Consider the following 27,564-nt stretch of genomic DNA (forward strand, 5'->3'; position numbering starts at 1 on the left):
ATCTATATCAAAATGTATATCGTCACCATAAATTCCCGAAGACGTAACCCACAAAACCAAAACTCTACAGGAGAAGCAAAAAACGTTAAAAATTAAAAACTGTTTTATGGAAAATTAATCTTATGAAGGCGAGTATATGGGATATTATCGATCATATAAGAAGGGGAATTAGTAGTGAAACCAACCGAAATCCCATTTCTTGAATAGCATCGTTGTTTTTGAACGTAGAAGCTTGAGCATGTATTTTAGCTTTATGTATCAGATTACGTCAAAAAACTAATTTCGATTTTCATGTCGGTTACGTCTTCGGGCATTTATGGTGACGATATGTAGGTTCACGTTTTGGAATAGCCCCAATATAACAAACAAGACAGTGAAGTCAAATGCTGTTGTGGTGTGAATTAACGACTACTCCCATCACTAAACAGAACATACAGGGATTAAAGGTAACGATATAGCTAACGTTTTTGCAAGACACGTTAGGAAGGAAACTTCGGCAAGCCTAGATAATGCTAGGAGTTAAAGGGCAAAAAAGCACATATATCCCTCTGGAATAATGAAGAGCAAGGAAGAACACAAACATCTAGTTGGGGAGATGAGGACAAAATAAAAGACCTACTTACTATTTATCAGTAAAAGTGGCATTAGTAGACTGACAATCATCTTTTCAGGACATCTGCAAAGAATTGGTTGTGCAGAAAACGGTGAATACAGAGCATGCTGAGAGGACGACGAAACGTTGGAACACTATCTCTGTCATTACTCAGCTTTCGCGATCCTAAAAACCCAATTGCTAATAAACGACACAATACAAGAACTCAACCAAAGTAGGGCAAACGAGTTCAATTAGACTGTGAAGCGAAATTTTGGGGGTGGAAAATTCCTATTAGAGGTGAAATTCCTGGAAGAGTATATACAGAACCCCAAAGGGCAGAAACGCCGTGAGTCGAACTTTTTTGTTATGGCATATTGAATTTTTTGCTTTCAAAAATTAGCATCTATTTTTTTCGCTGTTGTTTTAGGTTATTTTTGAGATGACATGTCTTAAGTCAAATCAATTGAGCTTCCTTTCATATCCTTTTCGTCCTTTATTTTTAATGAACCGCAACAAAAGTACCCATGATCACATTTTTCAGCTTCGAAAATTTCTGAAAAATATCGCTCAGACGATTTTAGGTACGGTTCCTAAAGACACGAAATCGATATAATCTTGCTTTAGCGGTCCTTTTTCACTTTTACCCGAACCTTGCTCAGGCAACCCTATATCTATTTATTTCAATACATACCATTTAAGATATTGAATGGGAAGAATTCTCGGAGGTATCACACTTTAATATCATTGGTTTTTGGAAGACGGATCCGGATATGCGAATTTCGGAACCGGTTATTCGGACATTAAACCTAATGTTTAATCAGCTTTTATGAACCGTTTAACTGTATATGTGAAATGTTGCCAATTCTTTCATATTCCATTTCCAAAAAATTTAAATTTTTCTTTTCGCGCTACATCAACGATTTTTGGTACATTGGTTAAGAAAAAATTCCCCAGTACAAATCCAGTCGCGAGCAAATTTGTGGTTGTTGCGGACAAAAGTTATCGCGGTTTTACTTCTGCTTTTAAGAAAAAAATATTATAAAAATGCTAATTATTTTAATGAGCGCAGTTGTCACTAAAAAGTTATCGCAAACGGGCGTCAGTTAGTAGATTGCATAATATTTGTAAAATGTAACTCAGTATTCGCGGAATTTACAAAACAATTGACAAAATTTTAAATGTAATCCCTCAAAAATTACAAAAAAAAATATTTTAAATTAAAATTTCAAGAGGAATCAAATAAGACCAAAATTGAATTATCGGGATAATAGTTTGGATGTTATAGCCAAAATAAGCACATATTTAGGTAACAATTTTTGGGTTGTTGAGATAAATCAGTAGGCTTTTTAAAAGGATATAGTGTTCAAATAAACCGTTTTAAAATGTATGTAAATTGCGTAATTATCTAAATCACTTTTTTCCGCATGTGATTTCCATATGAAAAAAGCATACCTTTAAATGTTAATACATTTCTCAACATTTTATTTGGATGCCAAGATGTAGGTCATTTAGGTGATCTTCCTACTTGTACAAACTTTTACAAAATTCTATTCGATAACAAACTTGTAAAGTAAAGGAGAGCGAATTTGGAGAGAATTGTGAGAGAATTTTGGAGCAAAATGTTCCTTGTAAGAATTTGCAAGTTTGATCAGCTGATTTAAATTCGAATGTTTTGTGACGGACTTTGCAATTCTTGGGTTTGAACCCACGTCCTTGTAAAACACAAGGAAAAAAGTGTTGTCACGGCGTGTTAGTGTTCAGAGCCAAACTCATAACTTTCAAAGACTACGCTAAGCGTTTGTCAAGAAAGCCATACAATGATTGAAAAAATATTCAGCGTTGTAAAAAATAAATTGTATTTCAAAGAGGAAAAGTTAGATGATAGCGAATCCGTCCTACATCCGATATGTCTGAGAAGCCTTTACCAAAGGCGAAACATGTCATGTCACATAGTAGTGGGTGTGTGGGTTCGAGTCGTCGGCTTTCCTTTTTCACTTGTATTATTGATCATTAAGCTCGATCCCAACGAGAAATTAATAAAAAAAATGAATACTAAAAATGATCTTCGCCTAAAAAAAGGCAAAATTTTTTTAATTTTTGTTGTAATTTCCCCAACAACATAAAGAAAGTTTTGACACAACATATTCAAAATTTTACGATGCCACTACCTGGGTAATTGTGCCATGCCTGTGGCTCAATTCTGTTTCTATGAAAATGTGAAATGAAAACTTTTATAAAGGAGAAAGCTGTCAAATGAAAAAAATTTTAAAGGAAATATTTTTCATTTCAAATTTTCATAGAACAAGAATCCAGCCCCTGGATAGGTAGTTTATTCTGAGATTTGTAGTGAAATTTTATGTAAAGTTTTTCTTCTTTTGGTACTATTTGTCTAAAAGTAAGTTTCATGTTAGTTTCATGCATCACTTCGAAAAATGAACGAAACAAATTTCATTAAAACATATTTTTGTGTTTTGTTGGCAAAATTGATATACATAGATATTTAACTGTTATATAATGTAAATAAATACATATTTCATTTCTTCGGTGACTTATAATAGAATTTAACGGAGAATATTTTTGTCTCTGACGTCATCCATCTAGAATGATGTTTTGTGGGACAACTTGGCATAAACATAAAGTACAGCATTAACCCTAAAAAACCTAAAACGTGTTTTTTGATTTTTACAGATTCTCGGCTTTCAGGTAAGATATAGAGTTCTGATGTATTCTAGGGCCTATAATGAAATTATAGCAAACATTTTTGTAGAATATTCGGATCCGATTCGATCATATTTTAAAGGGAATTTAAACGTTTTTTGGAAAAAGGGACCAAAAAGAACAAAATGCTTGAGTAGTGAAGTAAGAGGTGAAGTGTGTCTCAGAACATACCCGTAGGCTTCTATTCTGTTACAACAACAACACAGTTTTACCCATGTAATTTCAATAAATTTAAAACCCTGTTAAAGGGATGGAACGTTATTGGTACGAAAGTATATATGAGCTGAAAGTGGACAATCTCAAGAATATTTTTGCGAAAACGAAACGTTGTTCCATGTTGTCCCCATAATGTTCTAGTCCACTGAAGTTGGAATTTCACTAAAATTTAGTACCTGAAGAAAAATAGATCACTACGTGTAAACGCTATAGGAATTTATTAAAACGTCTGCTAAAAGCAACAATCCTATCTTTCTAACAAAAAAACAATGAACACAATATTTTTCTCCAGAAATGTGCAAAAATTACATATTTTCCAAAATGGGGAAAAATTGTCGTCTCTAGGAGCACGCCATGCCCATTAAAAAATAAAAAAATTACAATGTGCTTGGATGCGATTTTAGTTACAAAATCGTAAGGGGTATTATGTCTTTGTGCATTACTTTGTAACATGCAAAAGGAAACGAGATAGACTCATAGTTCCTTTTAGGGATATACATATAATAGCTTTCTGAGTCGATTTACGTATGTCCGTCTGTCTGTCTGTCTGTCCGGCTGTCCATGTATTTTTGTAAACAAAGTACAGGTCGCATTTATTGTTCGATTCGCATGAAAATTGTGGAAGATAGTTGTTTTGGCCAAAGGACGAACACTATTTATTTTGGTTCAGATTTGGATATAGCCCCCATACATATATATTTTCGCCAGATTTGAGGCATTTGGTGCACCAAACACGTAGGTGATCAAACAACGAAGATATCACAATCGTCGCAAATAAAACCCAAATTTTCATTATTGCGATTTTAATTATAATGACGAATATCACAGCTTTGGCTGGGGACTTTCCAAAAGCAAAGCTTGACTATGAAAGTAGAAGATTCCACCTTTACAATGATGCAAACTAGGTCAGCGTAGGTGACCAAATAGCGGAGATATCGCAATAGTCGGGATGAATTATTTTTCCATTTTTTTGGAAATCACGCTACAGGTGTCAATTTTGATCGGATCGTCACGAAATTTCGAGGGTTACTGAGGGCCTTACAGAGGAAGAAGCCTATTGATTCTGGTGATGGTCGGATAATATTTAGGGGTCGGTATGAGCAAAAACTTTATTTGGAGAAAAAGTCAGTAGGTTGTCGTAGGTGGTCAAACAACGAAGATATCGCAATAGCCGCTAATAGAACCCAACTTTTCATTTTTGCGATTTTAATAATAATGAAGGATATCACACCTTTGGTTGGGGACCTTCTAAAAGCAAAGCCTGACTAAGAAAGTAGAAAATCCCATCTTTAAAATTATGTAAAATAGGTTGGCGTAGGTAGTCAAATAATAGAGATATCGCAATAGTCGTTAATGCATCCCTTTTTTCCACTTTTTCTGCAATCACACTACGAGGGCAGTTCGGAAACTTCTTAGCCTAGCACAAAAAGCGCGGTATAAACAGAAAAAAAGTTAAGTGTTTTGGAAACTTCCATCTCTGTTATGAGCACATGTTAAATTTTGTTTCGATCTGGCAACTCCTTCATATAGAAACCGGTGTTCAAAAAAGACGCATCCGCAATTTTTTTACAATGGAAAAATTAGAAAAGCGTGCTGTCATTAAATATTTACATAAAAAAGGTTTATCGGGACAAGAAATTCATAATTCATGTTAGGTGAAAGTGCCCCTTCATATGCAACAGTAAAAAATTTGGTTGCTGAATTTAAACGTGGTCGTACAAGCATTGAAGATGAACCACGTAGTGGACCATCTTAAAAACAGCAACAACAACAGAAATTGTAGCCAAAGTGCATGATATGGTATTAAATGATCGACGAATTAAAGTGCGTGAAATTGCTAATATCATGGGCATCGCAAATGATCGAGTCCATTTAATTTTGCATGAAGAACTACAGATGAAAAAGCTTTCTGCAAGATGGGTGCCGCCTTTGTTAACAGTCGATCAAAAACGCATAAGAGTGAACATTTCTCAAGCTTGTTTGGATCGTTTTAAGCGAAATAAAATGGATTTTAAGCGTCGCTTCATAACTGTTGATGAGACATGGATCCACCTCCAGAGACAAAAGAACAATCCAAACAATGTACTGAAGCTGGAGGAAGTGCCCCCACGAAGGCAAAAACAATTCAATCGGCTGGTAAGGTTATGGCAACGGTTTTTTGGGACTTCAAAGGTATTTTATTGATTGACTATCTGCAAAATGATAAAACAATAAATTCAGAGTACTATTGCAACCCTTTGGATCAATTAAATGTACAAATTCGAGAAAAACGTCCTGGCTTACAACACAAAAAATATTTTTTCATCAAGACAACGCACCAGCGCACAAGAGTGTTTTAACAATGGCTAAAATCAACGAATTAAAGTACGAGTTGCTTGACCACCTACCTTATTCTCCTGATTTAGCTCCCAGTGACTTCTACTTGTTCCCAAGTCTAAAAAAATTCCTTGCTGGCAGGCGTTTTACCTCAAATGAAGATGCAATTACAGTTGTAAACCACTACTTTGAAGACCTTGAGGGAAACTCTTTTAATCAAGGGATAGAATTGCTAGAAAAGCGTTGGACTAAGTGTATTGAAGTTTCAGGAGATTATAAGTGTGTGTGCGTGCTCGATAATTTGTAATAATTATTACAAATTATTACAGAATGTTGTTTTTTTACACAAATATTCAGTAAAAGAGAATGAATTGAGAAACTTGTTTTGAAATTTTTATTACTGAGAACTTATAATTTTTACTGAAGGAATTTTGTTCAGTAAAGGGGAGTACACACCAACAGTCAAAACTGACAGTCAACGTACTTTTAGGACAATTTTCCGGCAAATAACAACATTTATTTAGCTAAAAACGTTTGAAATACAATATTTACGGTATTATTTATAGATTACAAAAAAAATTTCAGTTAGGCTTTGATATTCACGAAATAGACTTCGATGACTGTCAGTTTTGCTTGTCAATGTGTACTATACTTAACATTTTGTAGCTGTAGGCAGTTGTCAAAAGTTTAAAATATTCAAATATCATAGTCGTAAATATTAATCAAATTGAAAATTTTTACTGAATGTTGTCCTTTTACTTTTTTAATTTTTTCATTTGAAAGAGTATGAAATGCTTTACTCTCTAAAAAGAAGTTACTGAGTAATATTTACTGAGAATGTACAAGGACAAACCTTATATTGAAAAATATAAATATTTTTGAAAAACTAACTATTCTCTTTCATTGATAGGCTAAGAAGTTTCCGAACCGTCCTCGTATAGTCCATATTTTAACCTGATCTATATCTGGTACATACATTAGGATGTGTAAAATATAGACCAATTCGGCCACTCCCTTCAAGAGTTACCGTATGAAAATTTTTTCCGAACATTTTTGAACTTTTGTGGGGGAGGTACCTGAAGGAGTGGGCCGATATGGCTTATCTTCAAACTTAAACTATGTTTGGACAAAATATTACTAAGGCCAAATTTTGGACCGAATGAGCAGATCCGTTCGAAAGTTATCTTGCACTCCAACCACTACACGCGGTGTCATAGGGGTTTTTGCAACTTTCAGGCTATTTTCTCGGAAAGTATGGACTTGCCCCTCATGAAACTTGTACCGTCGTATGGAGGGCAGTGAATACAAGTTGCTAAAAAAAAATCAAAACGATTCGAGAGCAGGTCCTAAACTGAACTTTTCCGAAATTTTGAGTGGGAGGTACCCGAAGGTCTGGACCGATTGAGTCCATATTGGAACCTCATATAAGTTTGGTAGAAATTTCACTATGTGCAAAGTATGGACCAAATCGGTTACTCCCTTCAAGAGTTATCGTGCGCACAAATTTTCCGAACATTTTCGAATTTTTGTGAGGGAGGTACCGGAAGGAGTGGACCGATATAGCCCATCTTCGAACTTAAACTAAGTCTGGGTAAAATATTACGAAAGCCAAAATTTGAACCGAATCGGTTTATCCGTTCGAGAGTTATCGTGCGCTCTAGCCAGACAGACAGACGGACGGACATTGCTCAATCGACTCCAAATTGTCTGAAGAACATTTCGTCCAAACATACTTGGGGTCTAAAACCATTATTTCGATGAGGCACATTTTGCCCGTAGCATCAATGCTGAGAGTGTAAAAAATATAATTTGTGAATATATGTATTAAAATTTTTTCATAACTTCAACTAAGGGTGAAACCTATAGCTCTGCGTGTTGCGTGTGCGTTCAAAAATACAAAAACGGAATACATGTATGTCAAATTGAAAACAACAACAAATACATGTATTTTATTTTTGTATTTTTGAACGCACACGCAACACGCAGAGCTATAGGTTTCGCCCTAAACATCGTGTTTTGTAGGAAAAATTACCAATTTTGGAATATGGATTGAAGAAAAACGACACACTATTCAATCACACAGGGCAATTTTTCTCGTTCCCTTTTAAAATTGCCTCCTGCGTATATAAAAGGCGCATTTATATAAGGTAGATGTATGAATTACAACAACTAACAAATTTACAAAAACAACATTGTTGTTATTGAAAATTAAATGTCGAAGAAAATATTGTATAATAGGGTGTTTTAAAAATTTTCTCGGGAAAAACATAAATACATTTTTAAAATACTCTAAAATAGAACAAATTTAAAGGATCGATTATGGATAGCAACCCAACTCCAGTTGCGCTGCCAACAGCAAATTTAATAATATGAAATTCCAATTTCCTGATTGAAATTCATACATTCTTACAATTAAATTAATGGCTGAATATTCAAAATACTGATATTGGATGAATTTGACAAAAATGTCTGTTGTTTCACATGTTTTAATTGTATGATTTTCTATTGTGGCAACTACAACTACCGTTGAGTTGATATCCATAATCGACCCCTAAATCAAAATGTAAATATAAATCATTCAGTACTTTCGTAGGTCATTTTTATTACAAGTTTAGGATGAAAAGAAGTATTTTATGGTAACAAATTTCGAAGTTTCAAATTTCATGAGTAGACTCTATTACATTTTGAAGCCCAAATTTACCAAAAAAATAAAAATACAGCTGATTGTCACTTCTAGCTTCCATAACCCTGGGTTTACACATGACAGGACAGTTGAGTACATGTATTGATTCCTTTTGTTTTCCGTTCACATATTTTGTTTTTTTTTCATGTTCTTTTGTTTTTAACACATTTCAATTATTATCTCACACATTTATACAAAAAATGTCAAAAATTTTTTAACCCGGCTGTCTGTGAACAAGTGGGAGACAGCCGACAAATGTATGTATGTGTTAGTAAATCAGAGTTGTATTTGAAGACAAATTGTCTGGTGTAAACGCCTAGTAAAAGTGCCTTGCGTCTATACCAAGGCGAATTTAAGAAGGTGATCCATAAGGCGAATTCATACCGTAGTCTTCATTTGCTGTCAAAATTTTTTGCGCGAAATATCCATAAAAGGTAGAAGAAAACTGTAAATTATTCTTCGGACTGCTAAGAACATGATCATAGATGATGTGTTGAAAATAAAGCTCCGAGCCCTTTTATGATTATAATGTATACCGAACAATTAGAGTTGTGCCAATATTAACTAGATGGGACGATCTAGTTCACTATTTGATTCCAACAGTCCACATCACTTGTATGAATCATATTGCGTATACACGTTAGTTTTTATGACGTTACTCATACGTTTTTGAAGTAGAACAGCAGTATTGCCCAACTCTACTAACAATCCATCGGAAGCGATAGTAACTAAAAGCTCCCAAAAAGCTCAAAGAGAAAACCTATATAAGAAATCAATGAAATGATAAACTTGACTTTCGATTATTATTATAATAAAGTTTTTGGAACTTAAATTAATTCTCTTTTTATTAATTATTTTAATATTATTATTAATTTGTTGGTTTTGTTACTTATAAACAAGAAAAAGGAGTAAATAGTAGATAAATATATTTTGTCAACAACATATTGCTTAATTATTTGATAACTGCTTAGATATTAAAGATGCGTATTTTGTTAGGTCAGCAAAAAAGAAAACAATGTTTAGTTAGAGGTTAGGTTAGGAAGGGAGATTGTGAAGCTATGTATGTATGTGGGTAGATTTCGAATGGCATTTTGCATTTTTTTGTTTTTGTTCAAGATTGTACTGCCTAAGAGGAGTTGAATTTTATACTGCTGCTGCGGTATTTTATTGGGCCAAATTGAAGTGAAACAAATAATGGAGAAAAAAGTTTGTGTTTTTTTGTATTTTAATTTGTGGTGTTATATTTTATATATATTTTTCATTTATTTATATTTCTTTTTGGTATTGGAATAAGCATTTTTGTTTGTTATTTAATCTTTGGTATAATTTGTTTGTTTAGTTGTTGTTATTATTATTTAAATTTAAATATAATTTGTTTATTAATTAATTTCTGTATATATAGAATATTTGACTTGTTTTTTTCTCTTGTTGTTTTTTTTTTTTTATTTCAAATGTAAGTAATTTGCCTAGTAAAAATTAATTATTTCTACTGCTACGTCTGCCACCAAAATGCAATACATGTTAATATTTTTGTTGTTTTTTTTTTTGTATCGATTTGTTGTTTATAATATATAATAGTAATTAAATATATATATGTAATAATTATTCATTAATTCAATAATAATAATGTTAATTATATTATTAATAATTTATAATAATTTTTTGTTTATATAATTCATTATGTAATATATTTGTTTTTTTTTTTTTCGTTTGTAGATATAATTTAAAATTTAAATTTTTGTTGTTGTTATTTTCTTCTGGTATCTATTATTCGTTAATATATTGTTCCATAAATGTGCCTATATATTTCTTGTTGTTGGAGAAGTAAACATAGAGGTGGTGTATATATGTGTGTATATATGTTTGTGTGGGTGTGGCTGTTGTAGTATATCTATGATCGTGTGTAATAATTCATCAGCATAGAAAAAAACAAAACTAACAGCCAGCCGCAAATTGGTGTTTGGTTTCCAAGGGGGGTCATACTATCCATTATTTTCATTCACGCTTTCGCGATCCATCATCATCATCATCATCTTATATCTCTTATCACCATTGCCATTTTATTCTATCTATATATCTATCACCATCACCAGCAGCATCACCAAAGAACAGAAGGAGTACAAATTGTAGTTTGTGTAACACCCTTTTGCCAAATGAGATCGGTGCGTTTGATCGGTTATTTGAAATTTGTTTAAAACCAACCGCCAGTACCAAGTTTTGAGCTTAAGCCGCCGATGCCTTTACCGAGGAGATTACCGACGCGACCGGCCACCACGTTGGTAACAGCCGCCGCCTGAGCCGTAACGTCTTTTGGCTGAGGCATTCTAACGCGTGGCCCTGGTTCCTCGACGACACCGTCCTCGCCTTCGGCGCCGTCGAGTGCTCTACCATCCTCGACACCCTCTTCACCTTCGGCGACATCGGGCATGGTTAGAGCACAAGTCGCTTCTTCGGTAGCCATTCGCTGTGCAACAGTTTGATATGCTTTCGAATTCAGCTTTTCCTCTAGCATACCCTGTAACTCGAAATCCGAATAGATCTTTTTCACGATATGCGACAACGCCTGCACCTGAGCATAGTGGAGTGAATGATCCAAACGCTCAGAAAGCCAATTACAAAGCATATTAATTTGCTGCGTGTACCATTGTTCGAAGAAATTCAATGTCCAGAGATCGTCACCAATTTTGCCGCGTATCTGTTCCATATTATTGCGGAAGAATATGACATAGCTTTGGCCGAGATCTTTGCCCGAACTTGAAACGTTGGTGAAACTTAAAATCGAACCAATTAAGCTACCCTCATCGTAGCGTGCCAATTTAGACAAAGTCGACTCTAGCACAGACATAAGTTTGCCACTGAGGCCTTGTGTCATGGCTACATTCGCTTTATCCAGCTGATCGTCAATTTTTGCATGAAATTTGTACAAATCAATTCCGTCGATGGTGGTCAATTTGAAGCTTTGATTTTTAGCATTTAATATCACATTTACCATGGCGCACATTTCCGTCGGCACAATGTAATCGGTTGAGGATACGAAGACGATGTTCTTTTTTAGCCACGATTGGAATGAGGCGTCGGTACGGGCTATACATTGTTCAATCATTTCGGCGGCCATCATTTTCAGACGCTGTTCCAGGTGTTGACGGAATTCGGGCTCCGGCCAGTGCAAATCGCGGATAAACGATTGTAAGGCATCCAATTTCCAAAAGAGATCTTCGGATGTGGCACAACCGTTACCCTTGCTTTCCCAGCGTTCCTTTTCGAAGCCTTTATTGATGGACTGAGCTATGGATGACTCCATCAGGTCAACGTAACGTACGACCAGCGGAGCAAAGGTGTCGCGCAGATGTTGATGGAAGCGACCGTTTCGCAGATTGTCGTCCGCCCGTAAGTAGTCGTTGAGAATTTGGAATAACGGAAAAGAATCCCAGGTGTCCGGTGGTTGCTCAGAGAGGACGCGGTCCATATCGACAGCGAAGAGAGACCAGAATATTTCAGCATGTTCAACCAGCAGATCACTGAACCAAGCAAATGCCTCCGCATAGTGTTCCTCGTTCTGCTGTTGCAAGTCGACGCATAATTCCGCCAGGTGGATTAAATCCTCTAGCTTCTTCGCTGCCGGTACCGACACTTCGCCACGTAAGTCTTCTTCGATTTTAGCTTCCGATGACAAGCGTGTATAATTAACCAAGGCCGCAGATTCTAAGCTCTTTTTGATCATTTGCCGCACCTCTTCGGGGGGCACAGGCGTGACGATGTCTTTCATAAGAACACGTTCCAGCAGTGAGAGTGTGGCCTTGAGGGCACCCTCCGGTCGGCCGAATGGAAAACAAAAACGGAAATTGGTTATCTGGTATTCGAGCAGGACGCGCAGTCGCTCCTTGATTTCGGTGAATTTCTCTTTTTCTTCGTGTGTTATGCTGCCCACGCCGTCGGGCCGATTGCCGTGGACGTGACTGGCGCAGAAGGCAAATGAGTAATGGATTAACGTTGGATCGATCATGAAATCCTTCTCGGCACGATCCAACAGATCGGAGAGGTAACACAAGTGCCGGTAACAGCCTCGCACCCCGTAGCGGGCACAATATTCGTCCAGCACAAACACCTGGCCGGGACTGAACCAACCTAAGGAAGCGTATTGATCATTAAGGCGATATTCTAAAGCGAGATTCTGCAGCAGCTTGAAGAAAAGAGCGTGATCGAGAGAACATGGATCGGCACTGATGTAATCCTCCATGCCGTGTTTGCGTGCCTTGTCGGCATCACCCTGAATTTTCGATATGGCCGAGTTTTTGTCCTGAGTAACTGGCGGTGTCGGTTTGTGTGATTGGCCAGTGGCGCGATACATTGCCATTACCCAGAGGCTACATTCGTTTTCGTCATCACAGGCAAAGGCAATACTATCACCCTCTCGCACAGCGTTAAAGAAAAAGCGGCCACCATTTAGATCGGTGCCGAACATAAGGCTTGCGCTAGCTCCTTCAATGTAATCGACCGTATAGCCGTCTAGCTGCATCATTTCCGACGGTTCGGACTTCTTCTCTTTGTAACTGCACATGGCAAAGGTGTACTGGGAGACTTGTACTAATACAAAATAACGTTTCTTCCATTTCTTCCATACAGATTTGCCAATAGCATACAAGTGGCCGCAGTGTTTCATGTTCGGTGGCTTCTCGAGACGACAGGCTATCTTGATGCGCAAATCCTGATCCGGTAGATTCTTCGGCACCACCATACGATGCCACTCAGGAGTTTTCGATGACAAGGCCGTCGGCTTTAGTGTCACCTTACCCAGCTCTTTGTCCTCTAAAGCTAGCATACCAGGGTTCTCTGTGTACAGTTTAACCTTGACTATGGGCAATGGATGTGTCGTTGTAAAATCGCCTTGTGTGTCCCACATAGGCTTAGAGGCCTCTGCTTGGTCCGTTTGCAGTTTCTCGCCGTTCTCCACTTCCATGGTACAGTAAACGATACGGTTGGGCGCCAACGATTTCAGGCCCTTCACCTCCATTACTATCACTTCCAATTGGAAACTTAAAACTACATCCAATTTTGAAAGCTGAGTAATGCCTTCCTCCGAATCCCCCTCCAGCTTGGACAGGGAGCCGTGAGAACGCAAAATCATCTTCAAAAAAGAAGGCGTGCTATGATTGTAACGTTTCAGCTTCTGTAAACCATATTTACTGTCCATGTTACCCTTGGTAACGGGCAGAGATTCCAAATTGGCCATCAACAGATTGATGGAGGATTTCAGCTCCTCAATGTACAGCGATTCCATCTCCTTGAGAACGAATTTTGGCATCAGTTTGCGATTCTTTTCCATTTCATTTACCCTTTGCATACGGCCGTCCAGCTCACGTCGTATGGCGGCCGCCTGTTCATCGGCCGAATCCAACATTAAGGCATTAAAGAGAATTTGATGTTCAAACTTGCGAATGCTCAGAATCTGTTGAAACATGTCGTACAGTTGCTCCTTCGAAAGAATTAATTCGGAATTGAGTGACTGTTGCAACCGAGCCGGTTTCTTGGAATCCTCCTCCCCGGTGCCTTTTAAGATAACATCGAATTTCGCCATCCACGATGTGAGTACGGTGTCTTTGCTCAGTCCATCAATTTCGGGTAGTGAACGTACGCGTTTCTCAATATTCTTTCGAAAAACCTCCGTAAAATCTTGTATCGAACACGAACCCTGTTGCACCATTTTGAGAACGCGATCCGATTTCAAGAATACATCGTGATAACTTTGTACTGCATTGCGAAAAGCCTCATCGGCCATGATTTGGGTTTCGCCCTTGAGGAATGCCTGAAATCTTTGCGTTATCGAGTCCAATTGTTGTTTGGTAACTTTGGGCTGTCGCTTTGTCATGTCTGTGGGTTGTTTAGCATTAAAGGGGTATGCTATGCAACGCGAAACGAATACATAGAGTTGTATGCGTTTCTTGCGCTCCTCTTCCTCAATACCTGGCTTTTGCTGACCGCCCGATTCATATTTATCACTGGCCACTGATGGGGAAGGTGATATGGGACGTGGCAGAGAATTACCGCGTGACGATGACCCAGCACTTTGGTTGAGCGTCTCCTGGGATATACTACCGGCAGCACCACCTGCACCGCCGCTGGCACCACCCGTTGCTCCGGACGAATCATTGGCAGTTAGCTCATTTTTACTGGCCACACTTGCAGCTGCCAGGGATGTAGGTCCTGGCGACTTGTCTAGACTATCGGAGGCCTTGTGGGGTACATCACCATTTTGTCGAGCCGCACCCACAACAGGTTTGCTGCTGGTATCCGTTGCGGCTGCTGTAATAACTTTTGGCTTGGTGGGTATGCTACCGCCGCCGCCAGCAGCCAAACGTCCCTTGGCTGGTGGTTGGATTGGGACAGTTGAATCATCATCACCCTCATCTTCACTGGAGCTGGGATCAATCATGGCTTAAGCGAAGAGCAGTAGTGCCGTTTTAAAGTAGATTTGTTGTGGTAACAAGTTCACAGCACGCTTGGTGATAACGGTGACGAAATACCAGCCAGTCAGTCAACCGGGCAGAACACAGGGTATATAACTGTAACACACGAATACATACATATTTATATATTTTAACTATCAAATTCAAGGCAAAACAGCTAAAAGAATACAAAAGAAGAAGAAGAACAAAAAAATAAACTTCGTTAATCAAAAGTGTGTGTACGTACGTGCGACGTGCGTGCGTGTGTTAGTATGTGTGTGTAAGTTTGTTTGCACAAAAACAACACACAGAGCTACAAAAAAGAATAAACAGAAAAGAAACGTTGTGCCAAAATACAATTACATTTCGCTGATAAGCAGTAGGTAGGTAGTATTTGCAATGGAGCGGAGCTACCACTTGTTCCAAGAATCCAATTGGGAATATTGGAAAAGGAATGTGGGCCAAATAAAATGTAGTTGTATTTTTGTTTTGTTTTAAGTTTGCATTTGGAATAGAATAGAATCTTATTGGATACGATATATTTACGGTTGATTCAGAGAAATTTTCTTCTTATAGTTGAAGGATTGTGTATTTGTGGTGCGTGGCGTGTGTGTGTCGTCCTGGTCTATTCTGGTATTCCATATATTTCCACTTTTCGCTCTGATTGTGATTAGGGGTGTGAATGGAGAATGTAATCAACAGCAATCAGCAGAGGCAGCGACACCAGCAGCAGAGCGCCGTCTGAGTAGTCAACAATGCAAAGTGAAGAATGTAAACTGTTAATTTTTCGCCATCACTCGCCGTTGTTGCTCTCAGTGGAAGTTGATGTTGTTGTGTGGCGTTTTTTGCCGTTATAGTTGTTTAGTTGTTAAAGAGGAAACGAAACAACGAACGAATAATAAAAAGGATGTCATTGATTTCGTCGGTGAACAGGGTTGTATTTTATGACAACACTACACGATTAACGAACGATTAGTTAGTTAACACTACTACACGACACGACTCTGGTGGTTGCTGGTTAATTCCTTAACGTAATCGTAATCCCCAAAAGCTGCATAGCCAATCGTCGTACTCCAAATAATGCCTTGGTTGTTATTTAATCAACAAAATTTCACTCTTTTTTAGGTTTTAACTACTTTATAGGCAAAAAAATGAACAAGAACACAAAACAGAAACAAGAATATTAAAAAATGGGAGCATTAACTTGTTACATTGATGTGTTAGGAGGTGGTATTATTTTTTTAAACACAAATTTTCTTTTGGGGTGTTACACTCCACCATCACATATACACACACACAACATGACAACATAAACTGCACAAGTACACAATAGTCATGTAGGTGTGTGTGTGGATATGTGTCCACCAACATTCATTCGTTCGTACATATATTTTGCAGGATTTTTTTGGTTCCTTTTTTCTTTTTTTTTTTGCTTTCAATGGTTGGCAATAAATATAAATTTCCATTTAATCATTTCCATTTCTCATTATTTAATTAAGCACAAATTGCTTCTTCTTTTTCTTATTTTTTCAATACATTTTCACTTAATATTATTTACTTTTGAAAAACACTCCTTTTTGTGCTGAATTAAGAAAATTCCACCTTTTTATATAAATATTTTATACTTTTTATTGATTTTTCTTTGCTAACACAGTTATTTTTGTCCTCCGGCGGCCGATACGTTTCAGCTGTGTTTCTTTATTTTATTTTTTCTAACCCCCTTGGAGGAGGGTTTGTTGCTGTATGAACGCTACGTTTTTAAATGTTATGCTCGCAAGCTCTTCTGGTTACTGACTAGTTGTGAGTGACTGAACTGAACTGGAGAGTGTAAAGCAATTTGACTTTTAACGGTAGTTTTTTCTCTTTCTGTTGTCCTCGCCGTCGTTCTGTTCTGTGTTGTTGTTGCTGTTGTTCTAGCCACGAAAGTAACCACAAACATTTTTAACCCCTAAAAACAAAAACATCCATCCAACCATCCAGAGTTGTATACTATGTTGGATACATTCACTGTCCAATAACGGTTAGATATTTATAGACTACTTGAGTAGAATATAGGATTTTGAATAGTCTCTCACAAGAGTGGTGGAAAAATGTGAAATGTTGTGTACAAGTGTAAACAAGTGTTGTATATTAGAGTGGTAGCTTGAAAAAAAATGTAAAAGCAATATTTTAATGAGAATTGGATATTTGATATTGAATGAATACTGACATTCTAATAAGAAAACGATTATTACTATGTTTACATTTACGAAATCCACTCGATATCAACTGTCAATTCCATTGTTCAAACGTGAAATGAAATCCAATCGATTTCAGATGAGTTTTCATTTCACGTATACACAAAGGAATTGACAGATGAAATCGAGTGGATTTCTTAAATGTAAACATAGCATATAGTGCATTTGCGAAATCGTGTGGATTTCAACTGTCAAATTTGACGTTTAAGCAGTGGAATTGACAGTTGAAATTGTGTGGAATTCGCAAATTTAAACCTAGCATTATAAAACATGAAGTACCTACACCGTTTTGTGGTGATTGACACCAGTAGAGGGTATGGCAGGTTACATAAGGCACCCAGTTTAAGGGAGACCTACTAATGTACGACTGGGGAGGGCATGCGAACTCTGTCGATTTTTAGAAGTATTGAAACTCCTTTGGAAGTTGGGAAATTGAAGCTTAAGGAACGATGGAATCTCTCAGAACCCGGCAGCGGGTTTTCTCGTACCTGATTGACCGGCATCACACGACATCAGCGTTCCGGTCAGCTGTTTGTATTTGTTACGTTTTTCTGTGTTGGGAGCAGCATATCCCGGAATGCCTGCTCCGGATTCTTTTGATCGGTGCCGGGTTTGTCACATCCGCATCTTCACCCATTTACAATCTTCGGTGAGATGCAATAGATGTCAGGAGTGGGTGCATCTTAGGGATTACGACAGTGACTATGTTGCTGCATGCTGCGCAAACACAGCCACCAGTGAGTTGTTGTCAGATTACGAAGCTCCTTCGCAGTCCCCTCAACAGCAACCGCGAGCTCTTTATTTAACACGAGCCGTTGTTTCAATCCCAGAAAATGCTTCCTTTTTGCATCGTAAAATAGTGGAATTTATGAATCGGAAGAAGATCAAGGTCGCGGCGTTGCAGAAAACCAAGCTCAACGACAACTGCAGCTTAGAGCGTTGTGATCGTTATAACGTATTGTGGAAGGATCGCACGAGAAGTTGAGGAGGGGGATTAGCTTTCCTATTGCACCAGTCTGTTCAATACAGACCTATCTCGCTTGAGCCTGACTCTAATGACCCGTACATGGAATGAATGGGTGTAGCAGTCAGGTGTAGCTTTACAGGCATGACATTAGCAAGCTTTTGGAAGGTCATAATCGTCTGGTCTTGGGGGACTTTAATGCGCATCATGAGATGTGGCATTCGGCCCTCGGAAACGACCAGAGGGGTACAGCGCTGGCTGAGCAGATTGATAGCTCTACGTTTTGCTCGGTCAATGAGGACGCACCTACTAGAATTAGAAAAAAGTGTCACAGTTCGCCAGACATAACCATCGTGTTTCGTGGTCTGACAAATTATGTTACCTGCCAACCCGTCATTTCCCTTGGATCAGACCATCTCTCAATAATTGTCTCCTTTAGCAGACCACCCGATTTCATCACCTCAGAACGCGGCACATTCGTCAATCATAAGAAAGCTGATTGGCCGGGTTTCAGAGAGTTCACCAATTGCCGCTTTAGGGAACTGCCCAATACTTCTGATGTTCGGGTAGCGGAAAAGACCGTCCGAGACATCATCACAGCTGCAGCCGATCGCCATATACCTGCTGGTCGAATACCCGAAGTAAGACCAAACTTCCCGGCAGAGACGACGGGATTAGCAAATGAGCGTGATGAGCTTCGTCGAACCAACCTTAATGACGGCGAGCATAAGTGGAACAAGTGGTTAAATTATCTGAAAAATGAATTGTGAAGTGAATTGTGGAGTGAATTGTGGTTAAGTCACTCTCGAACCCCGGAAGGAGGGAAGATAGGACCTCAGTCACGTTTGGCGACGTTGCCTTGACTGACCCGAAGGGGTGCGCAAGTTATTTCAATCGACAGTTTGATGCCAGCATAAGTGAATATTGTCGTCTGTAGCAAAGACCCTTGAGGCCTTATAATACGTGGAATTCAGGAAAAAGAAGTCCAAATCCCGTTGAGTGAAACAGGGAGTTCCCCAAGGTGGGGTGATATCTCCGGAACTGTTTAACCTCTACCACTCCTGTATTCCGCCCCCTCCAAACGGCATTAAAATCGTAACGTATGCGGATGATTGTACGATCTTGGCGTCAGGTACCTACCCGGTCGATTGTAGCAGAATTCCGACCACAAACTAGCCCAACACTTCGTTCACGTCATCAGCGCATGCCGCAGCTATCTGCGACAAACTGAAATGTAGGAACAAGGTCCTCAAGTCTCTAGCCGGCAGCATTTTGGGTGCAGACAAATAAACCTTCATGACCACATATCACGCGATAGGTCGGTCTGTGGTAAGATATAGGGTGCCAGTATGGTACCCGAATTTATGTGATGCGCATTGGATGAAGATTCAAGCTTGTCAGAATGCCGCCCTGATAACAGCAACAGGTGCCTCCTCAAGTCTTCAGTAAACCATCTACATGAGGAGGCAATGATTCTTCCAGTAAAGCAACACAATGAAATTCTGTCGTTGCAGTACTTGCTCGGATGTTACCGTGTACTTGCTCGGATGTTACCCACCATCTGGTGGGTAGGCCCGACACATTCAGGCAAAACAAGGAGAATATCCACGATCTTGAGGCAGAGGTCTAACGATACAGGAGAGAACACCTAGATCATCAAGCAGGCTTAAATAACATTCACACGGACGCAGCTGCTAAGGCCATAAGCAAATATAGTGTGAATAAAGTCCTCTGAGTACATCCCCCATCTGTCGCAGCTGAGGAGCGTCAACTGCCACGACAAACCAGAGTAGTTTTGGCTCAACTGCTGCTTTTTTGATTGCAAAGTTCTCAGCTTGGAAAATACTAAAAATTTCGTTCAACATGCATGAGAGCTCTAAATTGAAGTTACCGCTGTAGACGCCTGCTTCTATTTCCATCTTGGAGCCATCGTTATATACCTCTATACCGTGTAAAGGAGGGGAGTTGTGGGTCCAAGTTTCTCTGTGTGGTATTTGTACATTAAGCTCGTCGAAGTTACTTATATTTTCAGTCCCCAACTCTTACCAATTACACGTTCTGCGAAATTCTTTTTCCACATTAATTGGTGGTTCAGAACGATGACGAGGCGTTGCGTTGGTAGAATGAATGGTTTGACGTTTGTCTTATTGAAAAACAGAGCCAGCTGGTCTTAGGTGGGTTCACTCCAGAACCATTGTTGTGTTTCCATCTCGATAGTTTGATTAATGTTCCAAACGTCACCTTATGGTGACAGACTTCCAAATGGAATCCTCACCGATATTTGAGTTTATTATCCAGCTGATGAGCTCTCCGTCAATCCAATTGATAAGTGTAGAGGAAACACCTAAGTTAGTTGATTCAAGCTTAACGTTATTAAAGGCACCTTCTATGTCAAGAAATGCTGCTAACGTATATTTTGAACATTCCATATTCCTCTCTATAAGACCCACCACAACATTCTGTGCGATCTCCACCGATTTGCCTTTGATATAGGCATTCTGTGAAGTACTTGAAAGCCTGGCCATCCACCGATTTGCCGTTGATGTAGGCATTCTGGGAAGTACTTGAAAGCCTGGCCCTGTAGTGCGATTCTCTAACTCATTTTTTGAGTTACCGACAAAAATCGGTAACTTAAGCTCTGTTCCAGATCTAAAAAGTTTTTAAAATTTTTACCACTTTTACACATTTTGCGTTCCCGTACCCAAAATTTATATGAAAATCGTTTACGACTTTTACAACTATTACGACTTTTACCACTTTATAAAGTACGGGAACAGGCCAATAAAAACGCAAAATTTTGAATGAAAAGTTCAAATAAAAATTGACCACACTCTTGCTATCGGTAGAACTTTACGACTACTTTTTGCTCGTCGCTAACTTATCGAAAAACATCGGTAATCACCGAAATTATAAGCATTTTAATTTTACCGACAATTGTCGGTAACTCAAAAAATGTGTTAGAGAATCACACTACTGGTACCAGCAGCCCTTTCAGAGGGTTTTGGGGTCCTTCCAGAGTACCCTATGGGATCTGGCTATGTCCTTTATTTCCTATAGCAGATCCAAAATCTGCACTAAGCCTTCAATGTTTCACTGTGGACAACTTCGTTTAATTCTGTGGGGAATTTGATCCCTTTCTCCAATTTCACAATTTTTTATTTACATATTTATGTCTAAAAAGGGAATATTTATATCTAAAAAGGGAATATTTATGTCTAAAAAGGGAATATTTATGTCTAAAAAGGGAAAAGGGCAGTCTCATAGCTGTCCACAAGAACCTTTGTCACTTGATTCACTGCGCTACAACCTCCTTGGCTGCTGAAGGGTAATTGGAACGTATTCGTTCGGTGAATTTGTTCCAACCAGTTTTCCGAAGATTTCTATGTGATGGTTGTCGAATTCCGTCATTATAGAATTGGAAGAGTGTCTTCAGGTGACCCAAAAAGGAGCACTCTTCCGATACTTTCCAGTAAATAATGAGGAATTTGTTTATGAGGGTTATATCGATAATCTTCCTAACCAACCTCCCCACATCCTGGCATCTGGGCTTTGGAACGGCATGTAGATGGATGAGAAGATGGTGGCCTTGATTAGGCTCATTTTCATCTTTACTTCCGTGATATCTCCTCCGCTGAAATTAGTCTGGAGATTGGAATTTCGACTACTGTCAGTATTCGCGCTGGATCCACAGGGGTTGGTGGCGCCCATGCTGAAAATACCCTTCTACAGAGGATCTCATTCATAATAACAGTCACTAGTCAGCATCCTTCCCAGAGTTCTCCAAGGCCTATCGTGTTGAGAAGGACATATATTTACAACAGATGATCTTGATTCCTCAGTAGGGACAGCGCTACCGAACTGTGTGTGTTTGGAAGGTTCCCCATCACCTGAGAACTCAACGTCACGCGGACGTTCTTCATTTGCAGCCATCTATCGACGACTGCTACTCGATGTTCATCCGGTACCATTGGTCTGCTTGTCTTCTGTCCAGTGCCGCTTTCCTTGAGAGAAGATCCGGAAAACACCTTTTGGCTCAGATTAGCTTTAGAGGCTGCCTTCGCTTTAATGTCTTTCCGGCTCTCACTCTTTTCATAGCCGGCCTTGGGGTATGGTTCTTCCGTTGACCTAACCCCCGTCTTCTTCAAGCCACACGTGCAGGTGCGGTGGCCGATTCCGTGTCAGACTTCCCAACCATCTGCGTCCTTGATTTTAACTGGGGTTGATTCATCAATTTTGCCTTCCTCGACTTTCGAGGGGGACTGTCTTGTGCAGGACCTCTATTTGAAGAGGAAGTTGAAGTCATGAGTGGCGAATCTTTTGCAAGCATTTGTGGCTGCATCCGTATGAATGCTATTCAAACCTGCTTCATATGCTTGTTGATCTAGGGGTTATCTCTTTTAACGCTGGACCTCTCCTTCTAGATCATGAAGATCCCTCTTGACCTGCCTGAATGGGCGGTCCTATCCATCAAATGGTGATTGGGATAGCTCTCACGGTAACACCCGAGCAAGTACTGCAACGAAAGCATCTCATTGCGTTGCTGTACTCAAAGAATCTTTGCCTCCCCTACTGAAGACATGAGGAGAAACCCCTAGGCGGTATTCTGAATATCTTTCCATGGCGTTGCAGTTACGTTCGCGGACCAAGCTGGGGCAGCATGGATTTTCACAGACCGATCTATCGCGTTATATGTGGAGGAGAAAAGGTAGAGGTTAAAAAGTCTCGAAATATCACCCCACCTTGGGGAACTCACTCTAAGCGGCTTGGACTTCTTGCTCCTGAATTCCATGTACGACATATAATTGATTATCCAACGTTTCAGACTTCGCCAGATGGTTGTCTGCTCCATCTCCTCAAACAGCGTGGAGTGTTTGATAGTATCAAAGGCTTTTGATAAGTCAAGCTCCACCATCATTGTTCTATCACACCGCTTGCTCTGGTTGAATCCCCGATTAATACGTTTGGAGATGACGAGCGGCGCTGTTGTCGTGATGTGCCGCATGCAACCCATGCGGATGTTCGGCAACTAGATCGTTATTGCTGACGCTGGGGAGGATTAAAGCAAGAGATTTGCAACAGGCGATAAAAGCGAAATCCGTCTATGCGGTTCAGGGGCATCCGCCCCTGGCTTCAGTGGCGGGACAAACCTCATCATTTTTCAGACTTCAGGAACGATGTGGATGGCTAACGACATGTTGAGAACTTTAGTGAGATACTCAACTTCTGACAGCTGTTCCAGCATTACCATGGAGATTCCATAAGGGACCAACGCTCTGGATGAGTTAGCGTTCCGGATGACATTCGCAACATCATTCATTGTAAACTGTGCCAGTTCATCCTTGGCAGGAAGAGATCTAATGCGACGTAGTACCCTGTCACTTCCGGGGTGCCATCAGCCAGCGCAACGTCGCCAAACGTGATTAAGGTCCTATCTCCCTTCTTTCCAGGTTTCGAGAGTGCGTTAACCGTTGCCCACAATTCACTTATTCCGGCTCCAGTGTTGCCTCTCTTCACATTGATTTAACCACTTGTTCCGCTTATGCTCACCGACCGACCTGTTAACTTCCAGTGTCAACTTTCTGACTCTAGGGTCACTGGGGTTGGCAGGACGAAGCTCATCACGCTCATTTGCTAATCCCGTCGCGTCTGCTGGGAAGTTTGGTCTTACTTCGGGTATTCGACCAGCAGGTATATGGCGATCGTCTGCAACTGTGATGATGTCTCGGAATGTTCATTCCGCTGCTCAAACATTAGAAAGTTTGGGCAGATCTCTGCCACAACTCATGATAAACAATAAAGTCCCCCACGACCAGACGGTTATGACCTTCCATAAGCGGGCTAATGTTGGGCCTATAACCTGCTATTTATCCGCGGAATGTATTGAGCTAGGCCCATTTTCCAAAATTATTTTTTTCCTACATTATTTGACAATATGAATAAACTTTTATGAAATTTGTCGCAGTTCATCCTTTTATGTATTCAAAAATGCACATAAAGAGGTCACTAAAGTAGGAGATAGGCGTGAAATCAGAGAAGGTACAAAACCGTGACTCCAAGGTAGTGGTATCACACCAGCTGTTCGAATATGAAATGTCAAACACCTTTTATAAAAAAAAAATATTTTGTTGTAATTTCCCCAACAATATAAAGAAAATTTTTAAAACCCATATTCAAAATTTTACGATACCACTACCTGGGTAATTGTGCCATGGTACAAAACCCTAAAAATCCCATGTTAATAGGTTTACAAATTTATTTCAGACAATTGGTCTGTTCCAGAACTTCAAGAATCTACTAATTTTTACTATTTTTTCCGATAACATAAAGGAAAAAATGTTATCGTAGTAAAAAATAGTTGCTTCTTTCTGGTTCTGGAACAGAGCAAATTATACACATTATTGGACAAATATGACCCATTACTTGGATTTTCAAATTTATAAAATGGACACTCTTCATTCTGAATAATGGCTGGCTTCCGTATCGTCATTTGCTTTGTGTTGTTTAAACTTTGTTAAAATATGTCAGTTGCACACTCATGCATTGTACTCAAAAATGCAACTGTGAACATTGTTTACATTGACGATGTGAAACAGATGACAGATTTTAAGTCTGCCTGGTTACCCCAAAATTTGTACCAACTTGTACCAATTGTTGCTGGAAGTCGTCTGTTAACGCAAAAAGTCAGCAAATGAGAGCGATTCGAGAGAGACATTTTGACAGCTCTTTCACTGGGAGTTTGCAAATTCTTGCTGGACAAATTTCTTCTAGCAAGCACTACCAACTTTTCTTTTTCTTAAAAACAATCAAACATCTGTTTTTATACCCTCCACCATAGTATGGAGGGTATATTAAGTTTGTTTTTCCGTTTGTAACGCATTGAAATACTCATTTGCGACCCTATAAAGTATATCGTCACCATAAATGCCCGAAGACGTAACCGACATGAAAATCGAAATTCGTTTTTTGACGTACTCTGATACATAAAGCTAAAATACATGATCTGGCAAAATTTCAAACTTCTACGTTCAAAAACTACGATGCTATTCAAGAAATGGCATTTCGGAAAATGGGATAATATTGCAGATTTTGTTGTAATGGAGGATCTCAAAACTAAGTACTTCAGCGGTTTTGGCCTCACTACTAATTCCCCTTCGTATATGATCGATAATATCCCATATACTCGCCTTCATCAGATAAATATTCCATAAAACAGTTTTTAATTTTATAAGGTTTTTTGCTTCTCCTGTAAAGTTTTGGTTTTGTGGGTTACGTCTTCGGGCATTTATGGTGACGATATATATTCTTGATCAGGGTAAAATTCTAAGTCGATCTGAGCACGTCCGTCCGTCCGTCCGTCTGTGGTAATCACTCTAGCATCCACAAAAATGGAGATAGGACGCTGAAATTTTGGGAAAATGCGTCTTTTGTTTGCAGGCAGGTCAAGTTCGAAGATGGGCTATATCGGTCCACGTTTTAGTATAGCCCCCATATAACGGTACCCCCCGATTTGCGGTATTTTGACGTTTTTAGCTACATTTTCAGACCGATATAGCTATAATTTGACATTTAGGGTTCTTAAGTGTAACTAAACTTATATAACAAAAGTTGGGGACCTAGGTCCACGTTTTGGTACAGCCCCCATATAACAGTACCCCCGATTACGGCATTTTGACGTTTTTATCTACATTTTCAGACCGATTTAGCTATCAATTGACATTTAGGGTTCTTAAATGTCAATAAACTTATATAACTAGTGGACATAGGTCCATGTTTTGGAATAGCCCCCATATAACGTTACCGCCCTATTTCAGGTATTTTGAGAATTTTACCAACAAGTTTTAACCGAATTATCTGTAATTTGAACATTTGAAATTCTTAGTGGTCACCACACCTCTCCACCAAAAATTGTCAAGAAAGCCCCCATATAACGGTACCTCCCGATTTTCAGTAATTTGATGATTTTAGCTACAATATTAAACCGAACTAGCAGTAATTTGACATTTGAAGTTCTTAGTGGTCACAACACCTCTCCATCAAAAATTGTCAACATAGGTCCATGTTCGGATATAGCTACCATGTAACGGTACCTCCCAATTTTCAGTAATTTGGCAATTTTAGCTACAATTTTTAACCGAACTAACTGTAGTTTGACATTTGAAGGTTGTAGTGGTCACCACACACCTGCATCAACAATTTTCAACATAGCCCCAATATAACGATACTTCCCGATTTTCGGTACTTTGAGGATTTTACTTAAAATGTTTAACCGAACGTAGGTCCATGTTTTTGTATAGCCCCAAAACAAACCTCCCGATTTTCCGTACCTTAGCTTTATTTTTTGGACGAACTTTCTGTAATTTGAAATTTAAAAGTCAACAAAAATTCTGCAACAAAAATTGTTCATTTAAGTTCATATTTTCGTATAGCCCAGATACCTCCGAACTAGCTGTTAATGACATTTGAAGTTCCCACGTTATGTACCGATTTTCGATATTTTCGATATTTTTAACCGAATTAGGAGTTATTTGACATTAAAGGCTCCCATCAAAAACTGTCAACATAGTCCCATGTTTTATTATAACCCCTATATAACAGTACCTCCCAATTTCTAGCCCACCAAAATTTGTCAACAGTTAGATATAGGCACCACAAAAAAGGGCCTCCCGAATGAAGCATTTTATGTACATTATCTGACATTTTAACGTACTCACTTAAAGTTGGGGACAGGAATGAATATTTTATGGTGGAGGGTATGAAAAGTTCGGCCCGGCCGAACTTAATGCTTTTTTACTTGTTATTTTTTCATTGATTTATGTTTGTGAAAATTAAAAACAAATTTTTATTGTGGAAATAGACAGCCTAATTGTATTGCCTTTTTGGAGAACAAAATTGCAAAGTGCGAAAAGTCCTTTGTTGGGTAATTTTCTTCTTTTGTTTTTAATAAAATACAATATTTTTGCATCCTTCATTGGCGGACAATTTGTTCTGTTTGGCAAGTCAGCTGATTGCTTGCTGGTTTTTGCTGGGAAGGTGCCTGTTTACTTTTTACAATTTTCTAGCAAAAGAGAATAAAAACTCCCTACTCTCTGAGAAATTTCTTGCCGGACAAATCAAAAAACGAGAAAAATCATGAAACGAAAAAAAAAAATCGCCGAGGGATTTTCAAATAAATCGCGGTCAAAGTTCAAATTTTTAGGGCTTTATTATGTTTTCACGATTTTGCTCGGAATCCGCAAGCCCTTTCGAAATGGTATTAGAGCAAATCTTATGGCAGTGAAAATTCTCTACAAAATTGACCTTAATGTTATTTTCGTAGGTTTTACCATTTTTGAGATATAGATGTTCAAATTGGGACAATGCACTGACTGTATCGCCTTATAAAACAATGACAT

The 27,564-nt window shown here is 38.8% G+C and overlaps 1 protein-coding gene across 15 annotated transcripts in view; it reads right to left on the bottom strand.

Annotated features, from left to right (window-relative positions):
* Nucleotides 1-10,263: 10,263 nt before the first annotated feature.
* Cadps (calcium-dependent secretion activator 1) overlaps nucleotides 10,264-27,564 on the bottom strand; it is a 35,352-nt gene continuing 18,051 nt past the window's right edge. Inside the window, exons 1-4 of one of the 15 annotated variants that reach the window (XM_073972838.1) lie at nucleotides 16,530-16,890; nucleotides 15,518-16,106; nucleotides 15,219-15,284; nucleotides 10,264-15,088 (exon numbers count right to left, since the gene is read on the bottom strand). In XM_073972838.1, coding sequence (XP_073828939.1) covers nucleotides 10,720-14,958 — 4,239 coding nt within the window. In that variant the 5' untranslated portion in view covers nucleotides 14,959-15,088; nucleotides 15,219-15,284; nucleotides 15,518-16,106; nucleotides 16,530-16,890 and the 3' untranslated portion in view covers nucleotides 10,264-10,719. Of the gene's footprint in view, nucleotides 15,089-15,218; nucleotides 15,285-15,517; nucleotides 16,107-16,356; nucleotides 16,891-27,564 lie in introns of those variants that run through there. The other 14 variants (XM_073972850.1, XM_073972849.1, XM_073972848.1 and 11 more) reach the window with 14 other exon arrangements.

Source organism: Musca autumnalis, unplaced genomic scaffold (assembly GCF_047663935.1).
Source record: "Musca autumnalis isolate F117 unplaced genomic scaffold, ASM4766393v1 scaffold_3, whole genome shotgun sequence".
Lineage (NCBI taxonomy): Eukaryota > Metazoa > Arthropoda > Insecta > Diptera > Muscidae > Musca > Musca autumnalis.